The sequence below is a fragment of the Oncorhynchus keta genome, chromosome 25 (assembly GCF_023373465.1).
Source record: "Oncorhynchus keta strain PuntledgeMale-10-30-2019 chromosome 25, Oket_V2, whole genome shotgun sequence".
NCBI lineage: Eukaryota > Metazoa > Chordata > Actinopteri > Salmoniformes > Salmonidae > Oncorhynchus > Oncorhynchus keta.
Genome location: NC_068445.1, coordinates 30,370,651 through 30,391,030, shown reverse-complemented (window position 1 = coordinate 30,391,030; position 20,380 = coordinate 30,370,651). Strand labels below are relative to the sequence as shown.

Genomic DNA, 20,380 nt, shown 5'->3' with positions numbered 1-20,380 from the left:
TTTCCAATAAATATTGAGGGTCTTATTCTGGTGACATGATAATCGATGCTTGGCTGCAGTTTGATAAATCATCTAGCTCTTTTGCCCATAATAGTAATCTCATCATGTAGGCTGGAGCGCACGAGCCAACAGCAGTGTTTTTTGTTAGAGTTGAAAATTGGATGGAAACCAATTTAAACTTATATTTTTTATCTGGTACATCAAATCAAATAAAATGTATTTATATAGCCCTTCGTACATCAGCTGATATCTCAAAGTGCTGTACAGAAACCCAGCCTAAAACCCCAAACAGCAAGCAATGCAGGTGTAGAAGCACGGTGGCTAGGAAAAACTCCCTAGAAAGGCCTAAACCTAGGAAGAAACCTAGAGAGGAACCAGGCTATGAGGGGTGGCCAGTCCTCTTCTGGCTGTGCCGGGTGGAGATTATAACAGAACATGGCCAAGATGTTCAAATGTTCTTACATGACCAGCATGGTCAAATAATAATAATCACAGTAGTTGTCAAGGGTGCAGCAAGTCAGAACTTCAGGAGTAAATGCCAGTTGGCTTTTCATAGCCGATCATTCAGAGTATCTCTACCGCTCCTGCTGTCTCAAGAGAGTTGAAAACAGCAGGTCTGGGACAGGTAGCTTGTCCGGTGAACAAGTAAGGGTTCCATAGCCGCAGGCAGAACAGTTGAAACTGGAGCAGCAGCACGGCCAGGTGAACTGTGGACAGCAAGGAGTCATCATGCCAGGAAGTCCTGAGGCATGGTCCTAGGGCTCAGGTCCTCCGAGAGAGCGAAAGAAAGAGAGAAAGAGAGAATTAGAGAGACCATACTTAAATTTACACAGGACACCGGATAAGACAGAAGAAGTACTCCAGATATAACAGACTGACCCTAGCCCCCCAACACATAAACTACTACAGCATAAATACTGGAGGCTGAGACAGGAGGGGTCAGGAGACACTGTGGCCCTATCCGATGATACCCCCAGACAGGGCGACACAGGCAGGATATAACCCCACCCACTTTGCCAAAGCACAGGGATATCTTCAACCACCAATTTACCATCCTGAGACAAGGCCGAGTATAGCCCACAAAGTAAAGCCCACGGCACAACCCAAGGTGGGCACCAACCCAGACAGGAAGATCACGTCAGTGACTCAACCCACTCAAGTGACGCACCCGTCCTCGGGACGGCATGGAAGAGCACCAGTAAGCCAGTGACTCTGTAATAGGATTAGAGGCAGAGAATCCCAGTGGAGAGAGGGGAACAGGCAGTCTTCAGTAAAGACTTAAAGGTTGAGACCGAGTCTGCGTCTCTCACATGGGTAGGCAGACCATTCCATAAAAATAGAGCTAGGAGCAAGCCCATGTAATGCTTTGTAGGTTAGCAGTAAAACCTTGAAATCAGCCCTTGCATTAACAGGAAGCCAGTGTAGGGAGGCTAGCACTGGAGTAATATGATACATTTTTTTGGTTCTAGTCAGGATTCTAGCAGCCGTATTTAGCACTAACTGAAGTTTATTTAGTGCTTTATCCGGGTAGCTGGAAAGTAGAGCATTGCAGTAGTCTAACCTAGAAGTAACAAAAGCATGGATAAATCTTTCTGCATCATTTTTGGACAGAAAGTTTCAGATTGTTGCAATGTTACGTAGATGGAAAAAAGCTGTCCTTGAAACAGTCTTGATATGTTTGTCAAAAGAGAGATCAGGGTCCAGAGTAACGCCGAGGTCCTTCACAGTTTTATTTGAGATGACTGTACAACCATCAAGATTAATTGTCAGATTCAACAGAAGATCTCTTGTTTCTTGGGACCTAGAACAAGTATCTCTGTTTTGTCAGAGGTTAAAAGTAGAACGTTTACAGACACCCACTTCTTTATGTATGAAACACAGGCTTCGAGCACGGGCAATTTTGGGGCTTCACCATGTTTCATTAAAATGTACAGCTGTGTGTCATCTTCATAGCAGTGGAAGTTAATATTGTGTTTTCGAATGACATCCCCAAGAGGTAAAATATATAGTGAAAACAATAGTGGTCCTAAAACGGAACCTTGAGGAACACCGAAATTTACAGTTGATTTGTCAGAGGACAAACCATTCACAGAGATAAACTGATATCTTTCCGACAGATAAGATCTAAACCAGGCCAGTATGTGTTGACCAATTTGGGTTTCCAATCTCTCCAAAAGAATGTGGTGATCGATGGTATCAAAAGCAGCAGTAAGGTGTAGGAGCACGAGGACAGATGCAGAGCCTCGGTCTGACGCCATTAAAAGGTAATTTAAACCTTCACAAGTGCAGTCTCGGTGCTATAATGTGGCATTTCGTATAAATTGTTTGTCTTCAGAAAGGCAGTGAGTTGCTGCGCAACAGCTTTTTCAATAGTTTTTGAGAGGAATGGAAGATTCGATATAGGCCGATAGTTTTTTATATTTTCTGGGTCAAGGTTTGGCTTTTTCAAGAGAGGCTTTATTACTGCCACTTTTAGTGAGTTTGGTAAACATCCGGTGGATATAGAGCCATTTATTATGTTCAACATAGGAAGGCCAAGCACAGGAAGCAGCTCTTTCAGTAGTTTACTTGGAATAGGGTCCAGTATTCAGCTTGAAGGTTTAGAGGCCATGATTATTTTCATCACTGTGTCAAGAGATATAGTACTAAAACACTTGAGTATCTCTCTTGATCCTAGGTCCTGGCAGAGTTGTGCAGACTTAGGACAACTGAGTTTTGGAGGAATACGCAGATTTAAAGAGGAGTCCGTAATTTGCTTTCTAATGATCATGATCTTTTCCTCAAAGAAGTTCATGAATTTATTACTGCTGAAGTGAAAGCCATTCTCTCTTGGGGAATGCTGCTTCTTAGTTAGCTTTGCGACAGTATAAAAAATACATTTTGGATTGTTCTTATTTTCCACAATTAAGTAGAAAAAATAGGATGATCGAGCAGCAGTAAGGGCTCTTCGATACTGCACGGTACTGTCTTTCCAAGCTAGTCGGAAGACTTCCAGTTTGGTGTGGCGTCATTCCCGTTCCAATTTTCTGGAAGCTTGCTTCAGAGCTCGGGTATTTTCTGTATATCAGGGAGCTAGTTTCTTATGACAAATGTTTTAAGTTTTTAGGGGTGTAACTACATCTAGGGTATTGCGCAAGGTTAAATTGAGTTCCTTAGTTAGGTGGTTAACTGATTTTTGTCATTTGACGTCCCTTGGGTAGGCAGAGAGAGTCTGGAAGGGCATCAAAGAATCTTTGGGCTGTCTGAGAATTTCTAGCACGAGAATTTATAGCACTACATGGGACTTGAATAGCAAAAGGTGTTTCTCCCTACATCATCAGCACCGTGTTTGAATTGCAACAAGTCAATTTGATTCAAACACGTCTCTGGGAAAACGTGAGTATTTTAGAAGATTTGTATGAAAATTTGTCGCCAATTGGATGGAAAGCTAATGAGACAAATCAGGTTATTCAATTATTGGGTGGGACAATTATAACACACTGGTTACTTCCAAAATGGCACCTTATTGGTTAAAAGTAGTACACTATATAGGGAATAGAGTGCCATTTGGAAAGCTGTTATTGAGTAGGATATGTCTTGGTCTGGTGAGTGGTGAGTCACTCAGTTGGAGTCAGCAAGCTCCCTGTGAGAGACAGACAGGCAGGCAGCCTCACAGTGAGAGGCAGACAGACAGACAAACAGACAGGCAGGCAGGCAGGCAGGCAGGCAGGCAGGCAGGCTCACAGTGAGTGGCAGACAGACAGGCAGCCAGTCAGGCTCACAGTGAGAGTCAGGCAGCCAGCTGTCCAGTGCTAATCAGAGTGTTGTGTTGTGCTTCTCTTTGCAGAGCAGCCAGAGCTTTCGGAGATTACCTGTCTCACACACACCCTGAGAACCGCAACGGATCAGGTACTCTCAGTGTCCAGCCTCATCTAGTACATCCCATAACATTCCTTCACATTTCCTATAACTTTCCTCTTCACATGGCTTAACATATCCTATAACTTTCATTTTCACATGGCTTCACATATCCTAGAAGTTTCCTCTTCACATTTCCTCTACACATGACTTCACATTTCCTAGAGCTTTCCTCTTCAAATGTAACCGACCGGCTTATGTGACAAAATTTGAAAAATTATTTTTTACATTGAATAAAAGTAGAGACTCAGAGATAGAAAATGTTATATCTGTAATGTCGTCTGCATGTATCTGGTGAGATAAGTCAGGCGCAGGACAGCAGATATGAGTAATAAAAACACTTTTATTCAAAAATCTAAATGATATACATAATATACACGGCCACAATATACGGACCACAATACAACAAACAATCACTCACAAAAACCATGTGGGGAACAGAGGGTTAAATAATGAACAGGTGTTTGTGGGATTGAAAACAGGTGTGTGAAACAAAGACAAAACAAATGGAAAATGAAAAGTGGATCGGCGGTAGCTAGAAAGCCGGTGACGTCGACTGCCGAACGCCGCCCGAACAAGGAGAGGGACCGACTTCGGCGGAAGTCGTGACAATATCATACACTACAACCACAGTTGAGGAACAGTGGGAAAGTTAATCTGCCTTGAATGTTGATAAACTTGTAACCTCACTTTTGAGAAAATTCCCCTTGAAAGTTTTGGTTAACCTACTTGAGAGCTCTTCTTTGTCTACACCCATTCAGCATCGTTCACACCCTCTTAAGCTTTAGTCCCACCCATCTCTTCAAGGATTCACATGTGAGGCTATGTACTTAACAACCAAAGATTTCAAGACTAAAGGCTGGTTGATACTCGGCCTATCTACAGTTGTGGCTGTGTCTTCATTAACATTCTATTGTGGTCCGACATCAGCCTGGTGGTCCAAAATAGCATAACTAGTGTATTTTGTTTCAACATCAATACATCCACCCATTTAAAAAGTAATTTAGTATACAGTACCAGTCAAAAGTTTGGGCACACCAACTCATTCCAGGGTTTTTCTTTATTTGTACTATTTTCTTCATTGTAGAATAATAGTGAAATCATCAAAACTATGAAATAACACACATGGAATCATGTATTAACCAAAAAAAAGTGTTAAACTAATCAAAATATATGTTCTATTTGAGATTCTTCAATGTAGCCACCCTTTGCCTTGATGACAGCTTTGCACACTCTTGGCATTCTCTCAACCAGCTTCACTTGGAATGCTTTTCCAACCGTCTTGAAGAAGTTCCCACATATGCTGTGCACTTGCTGGCGGCTCTTCCCTCACTCTGTGGTCCAACTTATCCTAAACCATCTCAATTCAGTTGAGGTCGGGTGATTGTGGAGGCCAGGTAATCTGATGCAGCACTCCATCACTTTCCCTCTTGGTCAAATAGCCCGTACACAGCCTGGAGATATGTTGGGTCATTGTCCTGTTGATTAACAAATGATAGTCCCACTAAACACACACCAGATGGGATGGCGTATCGCTGCAGAGTGATGTGGTAGCCATGCTGGTTAAGTGTGCCTTGAATTCTGAATAAATCACAGACAGGCATCCCCACACCATCACACCTCCTCCTCCATGCTTCACGGTGGGTACTACATATGAGGAGATAATCCATTCACCTACTCTCCGTCTCACAAAGACATGGCGGTTGGAACCCAAAATCTCAAATTTGGACCAAAAGATTTCCACTGTCTAATGTCCATTGCTAATGTTTCTTGGCCCAAGAAAGTCTCTTCTTATTATTTGTGTTCTTTAGTAGTGGTTTCTTTGCAGAAATTCTATCATGAAGGCCTGATTAACTCAGTCTCCTCTGAACAATTGATGTTGAGATGTGTCTGTTACTTGAACTCTGTGAAACATTTTTTGGTTCTGCAATTTTTGAGGCTGGTAACTCTAATGAACTTAACCTCTGCAGAAGAGGTAACTCTGGGTCTTCCTTTTCTGTGGCGGTGCCCATGAGAGCCAGTTTCATCATAGCGCTCAAAGTTCTTGAAATTTTCTGGAATGACTGACCTTCATGTTTTAAAATAATGATGGACTATCACTTCTCTTTACTTATTTGAGCTGTTCTTGCCATAATGTGGACTTGGGTCTTTTACCAAATCTTCTGTATACCACCCTTACCTTGTCACAACCCAAATGATTGGCTCAAACACATTAACAAGGAAATACATTCCACAACTTAACTTTTAACAAGGCTGACTTGGAGACTACCTCATGAAGCTGGTTGAGAGAATGCTAAGAATGTGCAAAGCAGCCTCACAAAAAAAACCCTGAATGAGTTGGTGCGTCCAAACCTTTGACTTGTACTGTATGTCAGTCTATCAAACCAGGCAACTAAAAGCAACTGTCTAAACAATGTTTTGGTTAATTTCTAGCTAACTAGCTAATGTTAAGTTAGACGGTTAGCCAGTTCAAATAATGACCATATCATATAGATGACAACATTTTCACTTTAGCTCATTTGAAATCAAATTGAAGTTCAATTTGTCACATGCACAGGATACAGAATATGTAGTGAAATGGTTACTTGCATAGTAGAGTGTTTTGTTAAGACATGTAGCTGTCTAGCTAGCTAGCTAAACAATTAACCATAATCCAAACTCATAACGTTACTACTTGCATAAATCTGCAGGCAACCAGGTTCAATGTTAGCTAGTTAGCTAACATTAGGCTATAACTAGCAATGCAAATGGCTCTGAGATACAAATAATATTACTACACAGATCATACACGTAACGTTAACTAGCGAGCCAGATAACGTTAGCTAGCTAGCCAACAGCATGCTTTCACTTAAAATGAAAAATACTTTCTGCCAAAATTTGAAACGTTTAACATCTGAAAATGTAGCTAGCTAGAATATGTAGCTAGCTAGAATATTTTACCTGTATACATGGATGGACGCCTCTCCTTCTCTGTCATGGATGCCATGGTTGCCATTAGTTTGAAGATGTAATCCGGAGACAGGTGTTTAAGACTGAACAATGTGTTCTCTTTTTCTCTTTTCGACTCCCTCTGAATATTTACAATCAAACACCAGAATTTTCACCATCTCCTTAGTTATCATTTTCTAATTCTACTGGGAATTCCACTGATTTCAAAACTCCATCCTCCAGAAAGTGGAGAACAACACTTTTGCAGTAATACTACGTGATATCTTTCAAAATAGCAGCGTTAGAAAGAATTACCGACACCTACTGACTAGGTCATGTTCTAGACAGAAGCGTGCTACATGGCAGACCAATCCAAACTCATCTCTCAGCATGTCCAGCCCATCCATTATCTCAGCCAGTCATGTCTAGCAGGAAAGTATTTTTCCGTAGCTAAAACAACTAGGCTCATAATTTAACAATTTTATTCATCTTTTCAGATTGCATACACATTTTTTTATTAAGGCACATGAAAGTTCACATGATCCAGAAAGCATTTCTGACAAAAAAGTTTACGTTCAAATGCCTCTGCTGTGAAGTAGTGACGCACAACATATGCCTCGTTTTCCGAAGACGAGTCACAAATGGCTTCACATGTCCTATAACCGTCCACTTCAAATGGCTTCACATGTCCTATAACCGTCCACTTCAAATGGCTTCACATGTCCTATAACCGTCCACTTCAAATGGCTTCACATGTCCTATAACCGTCCACTTCAAATGGCTTCACATGTCCTATAACCGTCCACTTCAAATGGCTTCACATGTCCTATAACCGTCCACTTCAAATGGCTTCACATGTCCTATAACCGTCCACTTCAAATGGCTTCACATGTCCTATAAACTTCAAATGGCTTCATCTCCTTTAACCGTCCACTTCAAATGGCTTCACATGTCCTATAACCGTCCACTTCAAATGGCTTCACATGTCCTATAACCGTCCACTTCAAATGGCTTCACATGTCCTATAACCGTCCACTTCAAATGGCTTCACATGTCCTATAACCGTCCACTTCAAATGGCTTCACATGTCCTATAACCGTCCACTTCAAATGGCTTCACATGTCCTATAACCGTCCACTTCAAATGGCTTCACATGTCCTATAACCGTCCACTTCAAATGGCTTCACATGTCCTATAACCGTCCACTTCAAATGGCTTCACATGTCCTATAACCGTCCACTTCAAATGGCTTCACATGTCCTATAACCGTCCACTTCAAATGGCTTCATGTCCTATGTCCCTCAAATGGCTTCAACCTATAACCGTCCACTTCAAATGGCTTCACATGTCCTATAACCGTCCACTTCAAATGGCTTCACATGTCCTATAACCGTCCACTTCAAATGGCTTCACATGTCCTATAACCGTCCACTTCAAATGGCTTCACATGTCCTATAACCGTCCACTTCAAATGGCTTCACATGTCCTATAACCGTCCACTTCAAATGGCTTCACATGTCCTATAACCGTCCACTTCAAATGGCTTCACATGTAACCTATAAGCTTCACATGTCCTATAAACGTCCACTTCAAATGGCTTCACATGTCCTATAACCGTCTTCAAATGGCTTCACATGTCCTATAACCGTCCACTTCAAATGGCTTCACATGTCCTATAACCGTCCACTTCAAATGGCTTCACATGTCCTATAACCGTCCACTTCAAATGGCTTCACATGTCCTATAACCGTCCACTTCAAATGGCTTCACATGTCCTTAACCGTCCACTTCAAATGGCTTCACATGTCCTTTAACCGTCCACTTCAAATGGCTTCACATGTAACCTCCACTTCAAATGGCTTCACATGTCCTATAACCGTCCACTTCAAATGGCTTCACATGTCCTATAACCGTCCACTTCAAATGGCTTCACATGTCCTATAACCGTCCACTTCAAATGGCTTCACATGTCCTATAACCGTCCACTTCAAATGGCTTCACATGTCCTATAACCGTCCACTTCAAATGGCTTCACATGTCCTATAACCGTCCACTTCAAATGGCTTCACATGTCCTATAACCGTCCACTTCAAATAGCTTCACATTTCCTGTAACTTTCCTCATCACATGGCTTCCCATTTCCATCACATAGCTTCACATTTCCTGTAACTTTCCTCTAGACATAGCTTCACATTTCCTATAACTTTCCCCATCACATGGCTTCACATTTCCTATAACTTTCCCCATCATATGGCTTCACATTTCCTATAACTTTCCCCATCACATGGCTTCACATTTCCTATAACTTTCCCCATCAAATGGCTTCACACTTCCTATAAATTTCCCCATCACATGGCTTCACATTTCCTATAACTTTCCCCATCACATGGCTTCACATTTCCTATAACTTTCCCCATCAAATGGCTTCACACTTCCTATAACTTTCCCCATCACATTGCTTCACATTTCCTATAACTTTCCCCATCACATGGCTTCACATTTCCTATAACTTTCCCCATCACATGGCTTCACATTTCCTATAACTTTCCCCATCACATGGCTTCACATTTCCTAAAACTTTCCTCATCACATGGCTTCACATTTCCTATAACTTTCCCCATCACATGGCTTCACATTTCCTATAACTTTCCCCATCACATGGCTTCACATTTTCTATAACTTTCCCCATCACATGGCTTCACATTTCCTGTAACTTTCCTCTAGACATAGCTTCACATTTCCTATAACTTTCCCCATCATATGGCTTCACATTTCCTATAACTTTCCTCATCACATGGCTTCACATTTCCATCACATGGCTTCCCATTTCCTATTAATTTTCCTTCTCACATGGCTTCACCTTTCCTATAACTTTCCTCATCACATGACTTTCCTCTCATCCCACTGTATAGCAGCACTAAATGCTCTAAAATCATTACCACACTATATCTGGCAAATTTCACTGTGAGAGGGTGTATCTTCCCAAGGCAGAGGACCGGGTAAGTCTGCCAAACCCCTTCTATCATCCAACTCATCCTCTCAAAATACCTCCTAATTTCCTCCCATCTCTCATTTCCCTTCTCCATTATCCATCTCTTCACATTTCATTCCTCCTCTCATCTCTGAAAAGCTTTGTTTGCTCTCTGATGTTTGCTCAAATGTTGCCAAGGCCTTTAGAGCACAAGATGAACAGCTCATCTCTTTGTCCTCTCTCTCTTGCTCTTGCGCTTGCTCTCTTCAGATCAGCTTCTATCTAATACCTTCATTGGCCAAGACAAAGACTCCCCTGACGTCAGTCATCTTCACAACAACAACCTACACCCTCAGAGCCACTGTGGGGCCAAGGCCAGCCAGGACCAGTCCCAGGCCCACAGTCTTCAGTCCCAGCTCAGCACACTGCATCCCCACCACAGCAGTATCCAGCCCAGTACCCTGCAGCCAAGCAGTCTGCAGCCCACAGGCCCCTCCAAGCACAGGCTCTCAGCAGGGCTCTCAGCGGAGCGGAGTTTCTCCTCCGAGGAGCAGCAGCCACCTCCCAGGTCCTCTGAGGGGAGCCTGACCAGCCTAAAACCAGCTGCCCAGCGGGTCTACACCATCACCAGGGAGGGAGGCATGCTAGGGGGGCGAGGCAGCGAGGAGAATCTGGAGCTGGAGGTGCTGAAGCAGCCTCTGTCCCCTCCTCCCTCCTCCAACCAGACCTCCTTTTCCAACCAACAACCACCAGGCATTAAACATCACCGCGGCAACATTAGCCATGGCCCACAGGGCCACAGGCCCAAGTCCCAGCCCCTGCAGAGCTCAGGGAGTGCCCATAACATCCGGGACTGGGTGGTGAGGAGGGGGGGCTTGCGGGAGGACTGCACCCCAGACTGTGTCACCTGCATCAGGGCCCCATGTCCGAGCCAGCGCTCCCTGGATCTGGAGACGTCCCCGCGAGAAGGAGGAAAACAGAGGAAGAAGCTAGAGAGGATGTACAGCCAAGACCAAGGCAGAGACAGACGAGGCTCTGCTGAGGAGAGAGGTGAGGAGGAGGATGGAGGAGGAGGAGGATGATGATGACTAAATCAAATACCACTTTATTTATATAGAACATTTCAGACATGAATGCAATGCAATGCGCTTCACAGAAAGAAATTAAGAAAAACAAACCTTTACTACACAAAAAACAAAAGAATAACAATAAAAACTGAATGACTAATAAGCACCCTAAGGAAAAGCTAAATTAAAAAGGTGTGTTTTAAGATCTCTTTTAAATATGTCCACAGTTTCAGCCCCCCCAAGGTTCTCTGGCAGGCTATTCCAGAGGCTGGGGGCATAATTAATAATGGCTGCCTCTCCATGCCTCTTGGTCCTAGGCTTTGGGATAGTTAAAAGGCCAGTGCCAGAGGACCTGAGGGACGTACTGGGTGCAAAACACAAGTATGTCTGACATGTATTGGGGTGCACATTCATGGATTGATTTAAAAACCAATAGAAGAATAATCTAATTAATTTTAAAACTCACAGGCAGCCAGTGCAGAGACATCAAAACCGGTGCAATGTGTGCTCTTCATCTGGTCTTGGTCAGCACCCGTGCTACAGCATTCTGTATGTTTTGCAGTTGACAAATGGCTTTCTTGGTTAGATGTTAGAGGAATTCTAAATTCCTATATGTTTTGTAGCCAAAACCAAATTCACACTCTATCTATTTCATAATAAGTTGTAAATTTATCATTTGCATGAAATAGAAAGGGACCAGTCTTAAAAACAAGTTCAGCATTTATTCTTGATGAGTACTGACCCAAAATACAAAGAACATTTCATTTTAAAGAGAAGATCAAAATGACGTCATCAGTTCTCACACTTTCTCCGATCCACACAATAGCGCAGTGTCTTCAGGTCTGGAGATTGTCTTCTACTCCCCTCATAAAACAAACATTCCAATCTGTCTAAAAGATATACTCTTCTCCACTAATGGAACATCAAAGAACATTTTTATCTGCCTAAAGAGATATACTCTCCTTCTCCCTTAAACCCGCAAGGTACAGACAATCCATTCGTTTTACCTACATTTTCAGTCCTAGTTTAACAAAAAAAACATACATTTCATACCACAACATAATAGTATTATAATTAATGGTTATAATTTAAATGTTTTCATAATTAATAATTTCAACTATAATTTCCTCCAACAGTAGACCAGACAGGAGAGCATTACAGTAGTCAAGCCTGCTTGTAAGAAAAGCATGGATGAGTCTCTGTATCAGCCTGATAGAAACGACTGCACCTTGATAATGTTCATCAGGTGGTAAAAAAAGCTAATTTGGTCACATTCCAAATGTGAGATTTGAAATTGAGTTCATAATCTAAAATGACACCTAGGTTTTTTACCTGGTGTTTTATCTTTATTGCTTTGGCTCCAATAATACAGTAAGAACCTCGGCCCGGTCTTGATTTAGCTGAAGGGAGTTGTTAGCCGTCAATATATTGCTCGTGTTTCTTGGCCCATGCAAGTCTCTTCTTGTTATTGATGTTCTTTAGTCATGGTTTCTTTGCAGCAATTCTATCATGAAGGCCTGATTCACTCAGTCTCCTCTGAACAGTTGATGTTGAGATGTGTCTGTTACTTGAACTCTGTGAGGCATTTATTTGGGCTGCCATCTGAGGTGCAGTTAATTGCAATTTCTGAGGCTGGTAACTCTAATGAACTTATCCTCTGCAGCTGAGGTAACTCTAGGTCTTCCTTTCCTGTGGCGGTCCTAATGAGAGCCAGTTTCATCATAGCACTTGATTTTTGCAACTGCACTTTTCCGTATTGACTGACCTTCATGTCTTAAAGTAAGGATGGACTGTCATTTCTCTTTTCATTTTGAGCTGCTTTTGCCATAATATGGACTTGGTCTTTTACCAAATAGGACTATCTTCTGTTTACCACCCCTACCTTGTCACAACACAACTGATTGGCTCAAACGCAGTAAGAAGGAAATGAATTACACAAATTAACTTTTAACAGCTCACACCTTTTAATTGAAATGCATTCCAGGTGACTACCTCATGAAGCTGGTTGAGAGAATGCCAAGAGTGGGCAAAGCTGTCATCAAGGCAAAGGGTTGCTACTTTGAAGAATCTCAAATCTCAAATTTATTTTGATTTGTTTAACACTTTTTTTGGTTACTGCATGAATCCGTGTGTGTTTTTTCATAATTTTGATGTCTTCACTATAATTCTACAATGTAGAAAATAGTAAAAATAAATGCAAAAACATTGAATGAGTTGGTGTGTCCAAACTTTTGACTGGTACTGTATATAAAACCCAAAATCAAACCTTGTGGAACGCCATATGTGATATTTATTTTCTCTGAGTTATGTTTACCAAGGGTGACAAATACTGTATCTCTTGACTGCTTAAATAGGTCCTAAACTAATTTAGAACAGGACCAGAGAGGCCTACCCAACTCTCCAGTCTGTCCAGAAGGACATCATTGTTAACAGTGTTTAATGCAGCATTTAAATCCAAACGTACAGAAAGATGTAAGGCTGTCTCACAACATTTATCTAAAATTAACCCTATAAATAGCACTGTTGGGAGATTTAGAAAACCATAGTCTAGCAATCAACAATATAATATACTTTTATCTTTAAATCACAATCTGTAGATACCATGTGATTAGACAGGTTCAGAATGTATGTAAAACATCACAGCACAGATTAAAAATACATGGCACATGGAAATCATAAAATGGTGGTTTACGGAGATAGATGGGATGGACTGAGAGTAGCTAAGGGGTGGATTTAAAAGCTCATGTTCTAGAATAGTTATGACTGAAAACACAAAGGAATATTGTACAGTATAAGTACTATCTATCCAGATGTGATGTAAACTCAGCAAAAAAAAGAAACATCCCTTTTTCAGGACCCTGTCTTTCAAAGAGAATTCATAAAATCCAAATAACTTCACAGTTCATTGTAAAGGGTTTAAACACTGTTTCCCATGCTTGTTCTATGAACCATAAACAATTAATGAACGTGCACCTGTGGAACGGTTGTTAAGACACTAACAGCTTACAGACGGTAAGCAATTAAGATCACAGTTATTAAAACTTAGGACACTAAAGAGGCCTTTCTACTGACTCTGAAAAACACCAAAAGAAAGATGCCCATGGTCCCTGCTCATCTGTGGGAATGTGCCTTAGGCATGCTGCAAGGAGGCATGAGGACTGCAGATGTGGCCAGGGCAATAAATCGCAATACTGTGAGATGCCTAAGGCAGCGCTCCAGGGAGACAGGACGGACAGCTGGTCATCCTTGCAGTGGCAGACCACTTGTAATAACACTTGCACAGGGTCCTTCCTGCACGCTGATCCTGACGTAACCCTCCAGCATGACAATGCCACCAGCCATACTGCTCGTTCTGTGAGTGATTTCCTGCAAGACAGGAATGTCAGTGTTCTGCCATGGCCAGCGAAGAGTCCGGATCTCAATCCCATTGAGCACATCTGGGACCTGTTGGATCGGAGGGTGAGGGCTAGGGCCATACACCCCAGAAATGTTCAGGACCTTGCAGGTGCCTTGGTGGAAGAGTGGGGTAACATCTTACAGCAAGAACTGGCAAATCTGGCGCAGTCCATGAGGAGGAGATGCACTGCAGTACTTGTTAATGCAGCTGGTGGCCACACCAGATACTGACTGTTACTTTTGATTTTGACCCCCCCTTTGTTCAGGGACACATTATTCCATTTCTGTTAGTCACATGTCTTTGGAACTTGTTCAGTTTGTCTCAGTTGTTGAATCTTGTTATGTTCAATATTTACACGTTAAGTTTTCTGAAAAAGTTGACAGTGAGAGGACATTTTTTTATTTTGCTGAATTTACAATAAAAAACACAATAAAAAGCCTGTCTCAGTGGGGGGGTGGAAACAAAACCAAATTGACATTTTTCAAAAATACAGTTGAAAAAGCATTTAGGTGTCTTTGTGTCTCTTTATCCCCATACCTTGTCCCCTGTGGTAAGACTCATTTGCGGTATAATGTTTTTCTCAAACTCAAAGCACATTGTGTGGAGAATGGTAACAGCTGACAGACAACAACTTTTGAAGTGTAATGTTGTGGGCTAAACTTCTGCGTTGTCTCCTTTGTTTGTAGAGGACAACCCTAATAGCTGGTTCCCCAAAGAGAACATGTTCAGCTTCCAGACGGCTACCACAACAATGCAGGCGTGAGTATAGGATACCAGATATAACCTCACCACTCTGCTCCACTCCTACTGAACATGACATGGCTGCCTCAAAGAGTTCCGTGTGCTAATGATGGATGAGTTCTAGAGTGCCTCCCAAATATGCACAATATTCCATATACACAGTAGTTCTCAATAAAGGGAATAGGGTGCTTTTTGGGATGTAAACTCCATGGCTGTGCCCTGGACACAGTTGGAGGCCAGTGGTTTTAAAGGGGTCAGTTGGAGGCCAGTGGTTTTATAGGACACAGTTGGAGGCCAGTGGTTTTATAGGACACAGTTGGAGGCCAGTGGTTTTAAAGGGGACAGTTGGAGACCAGTGGTTTTATAGGACACAGTTGGAGGCCAGTGGTTTTATAGGACACAATGGAGGCCAGTGGTTTTATAGGACACAGTTGGAGGCCAGTGGTTTTATAGGACACAGTTGGAGGCCAGTGGTTTTATAGGACACAGTTGGAGGCCAGTGGTTGTAGAGGGGACAGTTGGAGGCCAGTGGTTTTATAGGACACAGTTGGAGACCAGTGGTTTTAAAGGGGACAGTTGGAGGCCAGTGGTTTTATAGGACACAGTTGGAGACCAGTGGTTTTAAAGGGGACAGTTGGAGGCCAGTGGTTTTATAGGACACAGTTGGAGACCAGTGGTTTTAAAGGGGACAGTTGGAGGCCAGTGGTTTTAAAGGGGACAGTTGGAGGCCAGTGGTTTTAAAGGGGACAGTTGGAGGCCGGTGGTTTTAAAGGGGACAGTTGGAGGCCAGTGGTTTTAGAGGGGACAGTTGGAGGTCAGTGGTTTTATAGGACACAGTTGGAGGCCAATGGTTTTATAGGACACAGTTGGAGGCCAGTGGTTTTAAAGGGGACAGTTGGAGGCCAGTGGTTTTAAAGGGGACAGTTGGAGTCCCGTGGTTTTAAAGGACACAGTTGGAGGCCAGTGGTTTTAAAGGGGACAGTTGTAGGCCAGTGGTTTTACAGGGGACAGTTGGAGGCCAGTGGTTTTATAGGACACAGTTGGAGGCCAGTGGTTTTATAGGACACAGTTGGAGGCCAGTGGTTTTATAGGACACAGTTGGAGGCCAGTGGTTTTAGAGGGGACAGTTGGAGGCCAGTGGTTTTATAGGACACAGTTGGAGGCCAGTGGTTTTATAGGACACAGTTGGAGGCCAATGGTTTTATAGGACACAGTTGGAGGCCAGTGGTTTTATAGGACACAGTTGGAAGCCAATGGTTTTATAGGACACAGTTGGAGGCCAATGGTTTTATAGGACACAGTTGGAGGCCAATGGTTTTATAGGACACAGTTGGAGGCCAGTGGTTTTAGAGGGGACAGTTGGAGGCCAGTGGTTTTAAAGGACACAGTTGGAGGCCAGTGGTTTTAAAGGGGACAGTTGGAGGCCAGTGGTTTTAAAGTACACAGTTGGAGGCCAGTGGTTTTCTAGGACACAGTTGGAGGCCAGTGATTTTATAGGACACAGTTGGAGGCCAGTGGTTTTATAGGACACAGTTGGAGGCCAGTGGTTTTAAAGGGGACAGTTGGAGGCCAGTGGTTTTATAGGGACAGTTGGAGGTCAGTGGGGACAGTTGGAGGCCAGTGGTTTTATAGGACACAGTTGGAGGCCAGTGGTTTTAAAGGACACAGTTGGAGGCCAGTGGTTTTAAGGGGGACAGTTGGAGGCCAGTGGTTTTATAGGACACAGTTGGAGGCCAGTGGTTTTATAGGACACAGTTGGAGGCCAGTGGTTTTAAGGGGGACAGTTGGAGGCCAGTGGTTTTAAGGGGGACAGTTGGAGGCCAGTGGTTTTAAGGGGGACAGTTGGAGTCCCGTGGTTTTAAGGGGACAGTTGGAGGCCAGTGGTTTTAAGGGGGACAGTTGGAGGCCAGTGGTTTTAAGGGGGACAGTTGGAGTCCCGTGGTTTTAAGGGGGACAGTTGGAGGCCAGTGGTTTTATAGGACACAGTTGGAGGCCAGTGGTTTTAAGGGGGACAGTTGGAGGCCAGTGGTTTTATAGAACGCAGTTGGAGGCCAGTGGTTTTATAGGACACAGTTGGATGCCAGTGGTTTTAGAGGGGACAGTTGGAGGCCAGTGGTTTTAGAGGGGACAGTTGGAGGCCAGTGGTTTTATAGGACACAGTTGGAGGCCAGTGGTTTTAGAGGGGACAGTTGGAGGCCAGTGGTTTTATAGGACACAGTTGTAGGCCAGTGGTTTTATAGGACACAGTTGGAGGCCAGTGGTTTTAGAGGGGGACACATTTTATGTAATACATTAGATGACAAAGCTGGAAAACATTATCCTAAATATTGACCGTCAACATAGTGAATACAATTGGTGTTCAATATTTTATTTAACTAGGCAAGTCAGTTAAGAAGAAATTCTAATTGACGGCCTAGGAACAGTGGTTAACTGCCTTGTCCAGGGGTAGAACATAAGATTTTCATCTTGTCAGCTCAGGGATTCGGTCTTGGAACCTTTCAGTTACATGTCCAACACTCTAACCACTAGGCTACCTGCTGCCCCATATGAGGGTAAGAGGGTTTCAGCATTAAATATCCTTTATATATTTTTTAACACTTATTTATTTTACTATGTCAATATGTTTTTCTTGAAAATGTTTTGGCACCAAACTGGTGGCAGTTGTGAAAAAAGTAAATAGTTGGAACAGTTGCAGAGTTAATTGTATATAATGCCATTTTTGATTACATACTTTTTTCATTAAATAAGCTATTTTCTCTTGAACCGTATTATGGTCTATCCACTAGAAACGCATGGACAATATGACACAGATATAAAACAAATGTACTATATATGAAAATATATTTTTTAAGTTAAGTTATTCAAGTATACATGACTAAAGTTAAAATAGATTACCTGTTAATTAGTACTAAAGATTCTAGTAACTTTGGTAAGTTCAGGTAGCTATGCAACCCCATTCTCCACGCACGCACGCACGCACGCACACACACACACACACACACACACACACACACACACACACACACACACACACACACACACACACACACACACACACACACACACACACACACACACACACACACACACACACACACACACACACACACACACACACACGCACTTTCACCGCTGACTGCTTAATTATCACATGTCTGGTTGAACTAGTAATTATGGCCCACACACACATTCTGCCCTCCCAGCGCGCCTCTGCTGTTCTCCCTGCTTCCTCGCTCCACTCATCTATCTTCTCCTCTCCCGACGTCTCTCAGGATCCCACGCTCTCTCTCTCTCTCTCTCTCTCTGCTCCCTCGCTCCACTCATCTATCCTCTCCTCTCCGGACATCTCTCAGGATCCCACGCTCTCTCGCTCCCTCTTTGAGCACATCTGTCAATGTCTTTGTTTCCTTATCTCTCCATATGTCTCTGTCACTCCGTTCCTCTGCGTCACCTCTCCTCTTACTTAGTACTCACTACTCTTGGATCCACATCTGGTGTCACAGGCCCTGTGTTATATTCCACAGATAGTGTACTTTGTTGACCGGTAAAAAGTAGTGTACAATGTAGGGAATAGGGCGCCATTTGGGATGCGTACAGTGTCCTTGACTGGAATATCATATGATTAACAGCTAACCCTCCCAAGTGTACAGTATATCTGTCTGTCAAGTCCAATATTTATTACTGAAGTGTCTAAAGTTTTTGTCCTCTCTTCCCTTCCCTCTCCACACGGCCTGCACCAACTCCTGCCTGCACCAACTCCTGCCTGCACCAACTCCTGCCTGCACCAACTTCTGCCTGCATCAACTCCTGCGTCTACAGAATATCGTGAGTAACATTTTTTTTCTCCTTCCCTGTGCGCCTCAGACAATTTACTCTCCTTTTGACTCTTGGCTATCTATCGCTTCCTGTGCTACTACCGACTGTCTCCAGTGTCCTCATTAACCCCTATTAACCCCCTTGCCTGGCTGAGTGTTTGAAGTTATGGAAAAACATTACTAAGAATCCAAATCTCCAATGAATAAAACATTACTGAATATCAAAATCTCCAATGAATAAACATATTCAACATAATGGGTCTAAATTGTAAATAAGCATAGATTGATTTATCACTAGATGGCTTTAAAAAACATCTTTATCGTCCATTAATAAAGATTTTCAATTGAACTGGTTTGTCTTACAGTATAGCTAGTATTATATTGTATTAATATATCAATCCAACAAGGCAGAATATATGACAGACAGAGTTATATAGAACAGTGAGTCAGATGAGATGGTAGCATAGTGTTCTGTTCCTCTATACCAGACACAGCCAGGGTCATACCTCTATATATATATATATATACTGTATACACGCACACACACACACATCATTCTCTTCTATCTGAGTTCATTCAGTGCAACAAAAGGACAACCTTTCAGAAGGAACAGAGAATTGCCTACAGTAATGTACTAAAGTTACGCAATATTGTATTATACATATAGTAGGTGTAATGAAAAATCCACATTGTAGGTAGTTCCAAGATGAAGTAATTATACCACTAATCATTTTAGTGGTCCCTGTGTAGATAGAAGAAAAGGCTTCATCCCAAATGGCACCCTATTTCCTTTATAGTGCACTCCCCTGGTCAAAGGTAGTGCAATACAAATGGAATAGAGTGTCATTTGGGATGCACAGAGAGTGAATAGATTATACATGGGAGTTGTTCAGTATTCATAGATCTAGTTTAGACCTGGTTGTAAAGAAATCTATTGTGTCGTCTTAATAGTGATTGTTATTTTATACCACAGCATACAACAGTCTAGTTTATACACACGCACACACACACACACACACACACACACACACACACACACACACACACACACACACACACACACACACACACACACACACACACACACACACACACACACACACACACACACACACACACACACACACACACACACACACACACACACACACACTCACACGCAGCTCTCATCATCTGTCTGACTGATAATGTTTGAGCCTAGTGCATAGGACATGGATAGTACTCTGATAAATGCTGTCAGGCATGATGGTTACTTCTTTTGGCACCCTGTCACAGCATATATCCATTTCAGAGGGAAACACCCACACTCTCAATCACTCAATCACTCAAACACTCACATGCACACACACAATTGGTGCAATGGATAGTTTCCTGTGTACTTGACCTTAGTGGCCCTGTTTCTGTCTAAGTTCTGCCCCTCTTGGTGTCTGATTGGTGGCTTGATAGTATCCTTGTGTGTGTCAGTTTGCAGTGTGTGTCAGATGGCAGTGTGTGTCAGTTTGCAGTGTGTGTCAGATGGCAGTGTGTGTCAGTTTGCAGTGTGTGTCAATTTGCAGTGTGTGTC

At 42.7% G+C, this 20,380-nt stretch overlaps 1 protein-coding gene across 1 annotated transcript in view; it reads left to right on the top strand.

Annotated features, from left to right (window-relative positions):
• The window catches only part of LOC118371208 (NMDA receptor synaptonuclear signaling and neuronal migration factor-like), a 76,345-nt gene that overhangs the window by 17,031 nt on the left and 38,934 nt on the right, over positions 1–20,380 (top strand). The window contains exons 2-6 of the mRNA XM_052479085.1: positions 2,178–2,264; positions 3,827–3,888; positions 10,067–10,846; positions 14,947–15,019; positions 18,821–18,826. Coding sequence (XP_052335045.1) covers positions 2,191–2,264; positions 3,827–3,888; positions 10,067–10,846; positions 14,947–15,019; positions 18,821–18,826 — 995 coding nt within the window. The 5' untranslated portion in view covers positions 2,178–2,190. The remainder of the gene's footprint in view (positions 1–2,177; positions 2,265–3,826; positions 3,889–10,066; positions 10,847–14,946; positions 15,020–18,820; positions 18,827–20,380) is intronic.